The 9,527-nt window shown below is 43.3% G+C and overlaps 1 protein-coding gene across 3 annotated transcripts in view; it reads right to left on the bottom strand.

Moving 5' to 3' along the window:
- Nucleotides 1-5,718: 5,718 nt before the first annotated feature.
- The window catches only part of LOC142592731 (uncharacterized), a 65,913-nt gene continuing 62,104 nt past the window's right edge, over nt 5,719-9,527 (bottom strand). The window contains exon 4 of one of the 3 annotated variants that reach the window (XM_075704333.1): nt 5,719-9,512. In XM_075704333.1, coding sequence (XP_075560448.1) covers nt 9,296-9,512 — 217 coding nt within the window. In that variant the 3' untranslated portion in view covers nt 5,719-9,295. The remainder of the gene's footprint in view (nt 9,513-9,527) is intronic. The other 2 variants (XM_075704332.1, XM_075704331.1) reach the window with 2 other exon arrangements.

Raw genomic sequence — 9,527 nt, 5'->3', positions numbered from 1 at the left:
GTTAGTTCTCACGCTCAAATATTTGGAATTCGATTCTATTCACTACCTGAAACTTTAGGCACTAGCTTAGGTACATCATTCGCTTCCACGTATGCGACCTTTTTCATGGGACAGCTTGAAGCAGACCTGTTGAAATCCTATCATTTAAAGCCCCACACCTATCTTCGTTACATTGACGTCATATTTATAATATCGAAACACAGCCCAAGCGCCTTAACCTACTTAATTAGCCATTTCAATCGCTTCCACCCGAGTATTAAACTTACTGCTCACCACTCTCCCAGTCAGATCAACTTCCTGGACACGACGGTCTATATAGAAAACGGAAAACTAAGAACGACACTTTACCGGAAGCCTAAGGATAGCCAGCAATATTTAGACCACAACGGTCATCACCCATTAAACTGGAAGCAAGGAATTTTTGTCGGACAAGCGAAAGGAATAAGAAGAATCTGCAGCGAAGACCACGAGTATAGTGACCACCTAAATGACCTTAAAGCAAAACTATCAGAAGGAAACTATCCCCAAGTTGCTCGACAGAGCTTATGATGCCGTGTCGGTATTGGCGACACGGCAGTTGGTATTGGCGAAGAAACAGCCGACACCGGAATCTTACAGACCGCTGGCCTTTATAACAAAATATTCTAATGCACTCCCAAATATAAACAACATCCTACGAAAATACCACCTAATATTATCACGTAACGAGAGTCTGAGAACAGCGTTCCCGGATGTACCTAGGGTTCCCTATCGCCCCAACAGGAACATTAAAGACATGTTAGTGTACGCATAAGCCAGCCAACAGCATACCCCCGTAATAAATACATGTTGTCGCCCAAGATGCAAAAGCTGCCGGCACCTTCAAAGTGACATTAAATATAGAAACACCGCAAATAGTTATACACATGAAGTCAAATCTAGCTTCACTTGTACAAGTTCGCATGTGATCTACATGCTTGAATGTTCCTTCTGTAAGAAAGAATATAGCAGTGATACAGAACAATCAATGAACGTCAGATTAAACGGACATCACGCGGACATAGCTAAAAAGCTGCCGATAACCTTCGCCGAGCATTTCAACCAACCAGGTCATAACTTTGATGAACTTAAACCCCACACCTTACAGTCACATTTCCGTTTGAACGAGAAAGAAAATACAGAGAATCGTACCTGGTCCATAAGTTCAAGACATTGCAACCAATAGGCATAAACGTTTCAAAGGGAGCTTCACAATCTATTGGCTATGCTAAATTTCAAGCTATAGACAACAACACTTAGTTGGGTTTCTTAGCCTTTATCATTTCTTTCTTTTTTTTTCCCAGCCGGCGTGTCAGACGCCATTCACACGCCGGCTAACACGCGGGCGTTGACAACAGAGCCCAGCGCTCCTTTATTCTCAATTCGACGCACTGCCACACCTTCGCTCGTTGCCGCAACCACCCGCCTTACACCCTCTCCCCTTTAGAAGAACCCCATCTATACATATGTGGCGAGGAAAGCATATGTCGCTTTGAACACGATGGTAAACGCTATAAAGGCGCAGTTGTTCGCAGCATAATTTATTTACTACCCCGCTCTAGTATGGTGAGTAATGACGGTACTGAGCAATTGCCAAATAGACATCCCACAGACGATGCAGCGTGGGTGAACAATTATCAGGTTGTTCACCCTTAATACTGGCTAAGGAGGCTACCAGCAGCCCCCGAGGAGCCTACAAATAAAGTAAACCCCGTTGTCGCACTCATGTAAGCGCCGCTTATGGTTACATGGACAAAATATTCGTTGCACAAATTCGCCAACCTTGGAGCATGTATCAATAAGAAGGCGAGCCGACACTGGGCAGACAAGGCGGTGCGGATGAATTCATCTTGAATGGCATTCGGCCTTCCTACTGGATAAAAAGCCATGCAACTTCCACATTGCTGCATGAAACTACTGAGATGGCGCATAGGCCCTGGGATCAAACCGTCTGATATTCTTTGACATCGACTGAATTCTTAGTGAAGTAGCATTTCCGCGTTTTTTTTTTCGCACCGAAAACCAAAATGCGCCAGTCACGGCGCCAAATTAACGAACACGTGTTCCTCAGCAAGACGTCACCAAGCTGTGAGGCACCTTTGCGCAAACCTGCGAGCCCTGCTCATTTATTGTAGAGTTCACAAATTTGCCTCTTTTTTACGAGGTTACGAATATTGGGTAAGCTTACAGAAAGTTTACTTTCTGTTCGCAAAAATATTTGATCGCTCTGCCAACTTTCCGTTGGAAGTCTTCTGATGGCGCGAGGACGTGCGCCATACGGCCCTAGAAGATGATGATATGTGGTGTTTGATGGCGCAAGGGCCAAGTGCGGCTAGAGAGTGCCAAGCACTGGGTCCTTGAGTCGAGCAAGTTTACAAACACAAGTTCCTTAAGCAGGCGAAATTGGCAGCAGCAAATGTGCCGAAAAGGCAACCTTGATCTGAAAGCAAGGTGTTTCTTGTCATTTTGTGTCGTTGCAAGTTTCATGTTGTTTGCGCGCAGCGCGTAAACTGGTGTTGAAGTGTGTATGTTCCTCAAAAGGCGTGTCTTCAAAAAAAGCTTTAAGGAAAAACACAAACTTTGTACTACTAACCTCCCCCCCTTTCCCCTCACCTCTTTCTGGCTGTGTGCGCAGGATTTTACGCATATTTAGGTTCATAGGTTGACAGGTATGTGGTACGGCTTATTCGTATTGATGCAGCCGTTCAGCGAGGACGATGTTATCATGGTTATCAATGCCCTATCGCGTAACTAAATCCCTTAACGAGATGTATCTTACCTTGCGCTAGCATGAATTTCACGTGAAGTAGCTCCTGCGAGTCTGGTCACGAGAGGAACCGCCATGCTGCAATGAGATCTACAATGGCTTAAATCCCTACCAACGATTTCGTCGGCTGCGCCAAGAAACTGGCGGTGGTGATTTTATTTTGCCGTGCAGGTGACGCTTACGCACCCAATGGTGCTCGACTAACGAAATCCGCCCGTCCTTGGTATCTTTCACTTCTACTCGCTTGTAGTCTAGTTCCATCAGATCGCGTCAGAGCTTCGCTCGTCGCATTATATCGGTCCAGCTTCCATACATACATGGCAAGCGCTGAGGGGAGCAGTTTCTTTCCTTTCAAGACGCTCCACGCAGGAGGGATAGTGCGACCGATTAAGCCCTGCACGTTCATCGTAGTCGAGCACGTCGATAAGCGCGCGTGCGAGAGTGCATGTGCTGGTATTACCGTGACCCCCCCCCCCCCCCCTGAATAGAAAGCAATGTCAGTGAAGGAATGAAATTCTTTTCACTGAAGACATGTTACTTGTAGCGAAATTCACTTTTACGGGTGCCACAACACCAGTAGGCAATGAAGAAGAAAAGTTATACTGGAGTGTGGAGCAAGTGGTTTTATGCTACCGCCACAGTACCAAGGGGAACACACTTTCGTGTGGTAAAGTCCTCTTCGGATTAAAATTGCTGACGATACATTCCACTATCTATTCCGCTTTGCCGCATGGATGTTTTGTTAGGAGAAATTTTTCTGAGCCAGTGTTCTTTTTCTGTTGTTGTTGTTGTATACAGTTTTGTCGCGGAAGGGCTAATGTTGGCGAAAGAACGCCGAGAAATGGTATGATGTGGGGATGGTGCAATCAATAACAAAGGGTGTTTGTGCGAAGGCTGTATAGCGGCCTAAACACATTCGCTGTAAATAATGTAAAATTGGCTATATATGTGTTAATAGTATGGTGGTGACATGTGAATTGCGCTAAGTGCATAGAAGATAAGCTATGGAAGGTGATACACTAAAGGATGAGCACCAGTAGCATTCCAAAAAGACTTCTTACTGGGCAAGTTGGTGCTTAGATTTCCTAGGCACACTTGATTGCGGCGCGAAATAAACTTCATGAAAAGGAACAGATAAGGGAGATAGTGAAGAGCCAGACTGACCAACTGTTTCATGAAATCCTCAAAAACCTATAGAAAACAAAACAACTTCCACGCGCGCGCAGAGAGCCAAGGTGTGACATAGAACACCATGGTCGTGATTACATATTTGGAAGAAAGCACATTTCTGCAGAACACAATAGGATAGATGTATCGCTGACACAATCAGACCCTTCTGATATAAAACGCTCCAAGCAACTTCCTTGCAGTTCGATATCTACTCTTGCCAAGAATCAATATATGCTCTAAGCATGGCGTACAAGGACAGGCTTTACAGATCGCAGGAAGATGTACGTTGTCACGCTTACTAATGCTATTAGCAAGCTCCCTCAGTCTGTCAATAATACAACGACCCATTTATCCACCGTATGACTTGCCGCAATCCAGGTGTATATCGTAGACCACGCCTTCAACACAGTCCCAGAAAGGTTTGGCGTGCTGCTTCTGGCAGGCCCGCGGCCCATCGCGTGTGAACTGGGGCTACAATTGAGCCGACTTATAGGGAGCCGAAAAGACAACCGTAATGCCATATCTGGTAGCCACCTACTCGTGGTTGTGGCTCACACGGTGCATATAAGGGAATAACTCCTGCTTCAAAGCCCCCTTTCCTTCGAGTGCTTTTTCACACTCGCAGCGTTAGCTTTCAGCTTCTGCAGCAAAGACTTAATCATGAAATTTAGGACAGACTGAAGGTAGCCTGCTAGTTAATTGCAAGAACTCGCCTGCATTATGTGCACACCTGACTTGCGCAGAGCCGTTTCCAGGCAAAGTAAGGCGATTCCACCCTTTACAATCTTAGCGTGCGCTGAGTCGTACTGCAACAATTCTTTTTTACCTCGAGGGAGTTACGCACAGCAAACGTGATCACTCAAAAGTGTTAGCTTAAGGTCTAAAAACTGCAACGAACTGTCCTTCAGAAGTTCATTAGTAAAAGTAGGTCCTTTTGTGTTTGCTCTAGAAGCGTCTAAAGTCGGCTCAACCATATCATGGCACAGCAAACGGAACCTATTTTTAACAGCAACTAAAAATTATCAATGTATCTAAAAACATTAACTACCTTAGGCTGATATGAAGTAAAACCACATTGTATTGCGTAGTCAAAGTAGAATAAAAAGGTGTCTCATAAAATGGCTGCTACATAAGTGGGCCGCGCGGAAGCTGTCTTTTCTTTGCGTATACGTTGTTGAGGCTTTTAATAAATAGGTGATAGTTTGGCGCTTCACTGTCTCCTCTTTCCGTTCTTTTTCACGAAATGTATTTCGTGCTACAATCAAGTGTACCTAGGAAACCAGCCCCATTACCAGCTTCCCACAGCCCTCTTTATTATTCAAGAAAGATGAATAACAATGGGTGGTAACTGCGTACCTAACGTATACATTCACGAAAATAACTTTTTATGGAACAAAACGCATGTATTATAACTATTGAAGCAGCCATTCTATTTATATTCGCGTACGATGAATTAAGCTACGACCACGGTACACCCCTCTACGGTATGCCTTCAGTGGTGTAAGTGTTTTTCTTTTTTTTTTTGCGTGTTTTCTGCAGAGAGCCTTTATGGCCGCTACTATAACCTTGGGAGTGTTAGCCAGCGCCACCACTCAAAAACCTTGGCGGCAGATGTGGCACATCCTTTCTGCGGCAGGCGTCACGAGCACGTGATCTGTCTGGGCGAAGGCAGCTGTCACTATACCCGCACATCCTACCTGAAGGCATCAGTTTTATTTAATTATTTATTCCTCAAATGCCCCTGGAGAGCGGTTTTACATGAGGGGTGGGCTGCTTCAAAGAAAAATGTGTTCGATGGCAGTCCTGAACGCAGTCGTACTGGAGTGGTCCACCGCTTCTTCAGGCAGATTCAATTCAATTTATTTCCAGAATTACAAGTGTTCTGGTGGATACCAAAGGCTAAAAGCTGTTGGAAAACAGCTTGACTAGGCCGATGGTCCATTACAAGGCATACATGGTGGTTGCATCAAAATTGTAACATTGTTAGACACTCAGAATAAGTTAATTACATAAATGCACAATAACAAGACCGAAAATAATATAAAGACTAAGAGAAAAAACATAATTGATACATCAGAAAAATAGAAGTATGTGTGTAAGGGTTACTAACAAAACCAATACAAGTCGCTCGGATATAGAGAGTAGATAATACAGACTAGAAATGAAAAAAAAAAACATTCGATACACCAGAAGATAGAAATGCATGTGTATGGGTTACAAAATCAGTAACACGTACAGTTGTCTCTGAAAGAACGATAAACAATCACTGATCACATGTTTACAAAATGCATTCGCAGTTCCTTCGATGAAGAGGTATATGTACCTTTATATTTATTTAAAATATGTGGTAGATTATGTTTTAATGACTGTAGGCTATATTTATTACGAAACCACGGGACATACCATGTATCACTATTTCTTGTATTGGAAGAATTAAATTTTGGTGCCAAAGATGCAGTAGACACTAGGAAACTTTTGAAGGCAGTATTTGAGAAATAAAATGAATTTAGAAGGCGAAAGGTGCAGAAATATTCTATTTCTATAATTTTATGTTTTAAGAACGCTGGCCGCGTTGTCTCCAGATAACCCATGTTGTCAATGTGCCGAATCATTTTCTTTTGCAAAGAAATGATTTTCATAAGGTTTGTCTTTCCTGTAGTCGCCCACACCAAGCTACAGTAATTTAAATGGGAAAAAAGTAAGGCATAATAAATGTTCAGTCTTGCTTTGCTTGGAAGAAGACGCCGACATCGAGACAGAACGCCTGTGATAGCAGACAATTTTGTGCAGATATTTTCAATATGTTTATCCCAAGTAAGGTGCGAGGAAAAAGTGACGCCTAATATTTTATGTTCATCCACAATTTGCAGATCGTTCCAGTCTCTCGCTGTACGTGTAAAAAAACGAATGAAGATGGGAACTGACTGAATGATTGGTCCGGGATGAATGGCGGTGAGCTGGCGATATGACGCTGCTACCGATCGGGGGATGATAAAACTTGTGATATAGAATGAGCCTCGACACTTGACGCCTCGCTTCTAGTCTAAGAAGATTCGCAATAGATTTTAGTTCTGTGACACTAGTATATGAAGAATAGTCATGGAAGATAAATCGGGCTGCGCGGTTTTGGACAGATTCAAGCATGTTAGAAAGATTAGTATGATGAGGGTCCCAAATTGAGCGTGCGTATTCAAGTTTGGGCCTTACCACAGATTTGTAGGCAAGAGTTTTTACCGGAGGAGGGGTACATATTATATGTCGTCGGAGAAAGCCTAAGGTGCGGTTAGCCTCGTTAGTTATTTTAGCGATGTCCGAGGACCATGAAAGAATTGCCGGATTCTTGCCGGATTCGAGACTCTCGTTATGTAGGAACGATAAGAAAGGGGGTTAACCGAGGGGCCCGATTTTTATTAATCATAGCATGAGAAGTTAACGAAGACATCAAGGAAAACACAGGTGAAATTACCTATACTGAAAATTATAATTAAAGAAATAATAAATTAGTGGCAATGAAAGTGGATGAAGAAACAACTTGCTGCACATGGGGAAAGATCCCACGTCTTCGCATTACGCGTGGGATTCGCTGCAACTTGTGCTTTATAGTGCCTATTGTCGTACGAGGTTTCTGTAGGTGTCTGCTATCGTTGTGATTACCACCATTTCACGGAGATCAATAGATTATTCCAGCTAGGGGATATTAAACTGTCTCACGTTGTCTTACGTGTACAGACATTGGTAGTGGGCAACCTGCCATTGATGTGTACACGCACTTACGAATCAGTGCTTCAGTTATGCGACGATGACCGTTTCTTAGAAAGGTAATAAAAATTATGTTTCCAGCTGCCATGGTTGCTTATTGCCTCTGCTATTGCATGGCTAAGCACAAAATGGCCACATCAAATACCGTCCACGGGTCGCAACTACAGCGTTCCCCCTAATCAGATTGTGGGTTTGGCACATAAAATCCCAGAAAAAAATCTAATTACTTAACTAACGTTTCAACAGAAAGTCGATTTATTCTGTTGAAGCTCAACTGAATATCACACATGATTTCTACGTGGTTGCGCCTGTGTTCTCAAGTGATCCGCTACTCAAAGCTATTCCTTTAATCCAGAGATTCTACCACAGCGCCGCCGCTCGACTGATGAAGTTGTTAAGCATCTCATAAAGTGCCACGGGTGATAAATAACGCAGTGACGACTTTTGCCGAGGTGTGTTACAGCTGTCTACTTTCTTGACGGTGAAATTGCACAAGTATCTCTAGCTCAGAAGCGTGGACACAGAATGGAGGAAGAGGTCAAGAAAGTTAGAAAGTTAGGTTAGTGAGGTTAGAAAGTTAGCAAGTTAGGTAATTGAAAGCGTAAATAAACAACCACGGGTCATCAGAAAAAAAAACGTGAGAGGAACAGGTACAGTAAATTTGATGCAAAGAATGGAAACAAAATCGAAGGGAAAATCTGTACGAGAACATATACTGTAGTGCCTTGGTATTTGAGGCCCGAGATGGTTGCTTAAGCAAAAACATACGGCAACAAATACTTCAAAGAAGATGAGGCATATGACTGCTGTAGCGAAAATTGGGAGACCACTCAGCACATCCAAATGGAATGCGGAGGTGTTCACCCGGTGAGACTCGTAGACTCGTGCCTGTTCCAGAAGTGCTTGAATTAAAGGGAACAGAAGCATCAACTGGTCACCAGTCGAGATAAGCAAAACACGTTTAGAGTATTAGTGGAAAAGGGCTACCAAGATTGATAGACTGGATCCGGTACAGGCAAAAGTAGCAGTAAAGGTAGGTTTAGAACTTTTGAGAAAGAGAAAGAGAGAGCTTAAGGAGACGTATATAAATTGCTATAACAAACAGCATGCATCGAATACCAGAATAACTCGAGCAGCCTAGATGACTGAATGTCCCGCCCCCCTTGCTTTAAAGAAGATGCCAATAAATCATCATCATCATAATAAAACCGGAGTCATTGCAAGCGTAGGTCATAGTGCAACATAGTGAAATAGCTTTTATATACAAAACTATAGACTATATTGGCTGAAAGCTAGATTGTGACAGACGCAAAAAAAAAAACTGAGTAAATGAAGCGGGCTAGGTGATTATTTGTCCCCGACAAGTTTCAAAAGAGATGATATACACGATCATCATCATCATCAATTGAGTGGTGTAAGAACCTAGAATACGGTTTCTAGCCAACAGGAGCGTCACTTCAGTTCACGAATATCGCAAGTACGGGCACGAACATGTTTGTTATGTAGAAAGTTTAATGACTTATAAGAAAAAAAAATGGAACGCGGTCGATGAATGTATGATGGTGTCGCTCACAAGAGCTGTTAATAAATGTCGCGAACTATCCAGCTCAGCAGAGATACTGCAACGACTGCCTTAGCGGCCTTCGTTGTGTGAGCACCATTTGGTTTATCAGGTGACGAGCTGAGGTCCACAATGGCGTCAGCAATCTTCTGCAGATGTGCTATGGCAGCTGCGTTCTTCTTGGCATCGCAGGGTTTAACCGCCTTCTCGACGCAGGCCTTCAGGTTTTGTGCCCCCCTGCAGGAACAAACA

Source organism: Dermacentor variabilis, chromosome 9, assembly GCF_050947875.1.
Source record: "Dermacentor variabilis isolate Ectoservices chromosome 9, ASM5094787v1, whole genome shotgun sequence".
NCBI classification, from domain to species: Eukaryota; Metazoa; Arthropoda; class Arachnida; order Ixodida; family Ixodidae; genus Dermacentor; species Dermacentor variabilis.
Note: the sequence above shows the minus strand (reverse complement) of the source record. Positions and strands in the feature narration are given on the sequence as shown.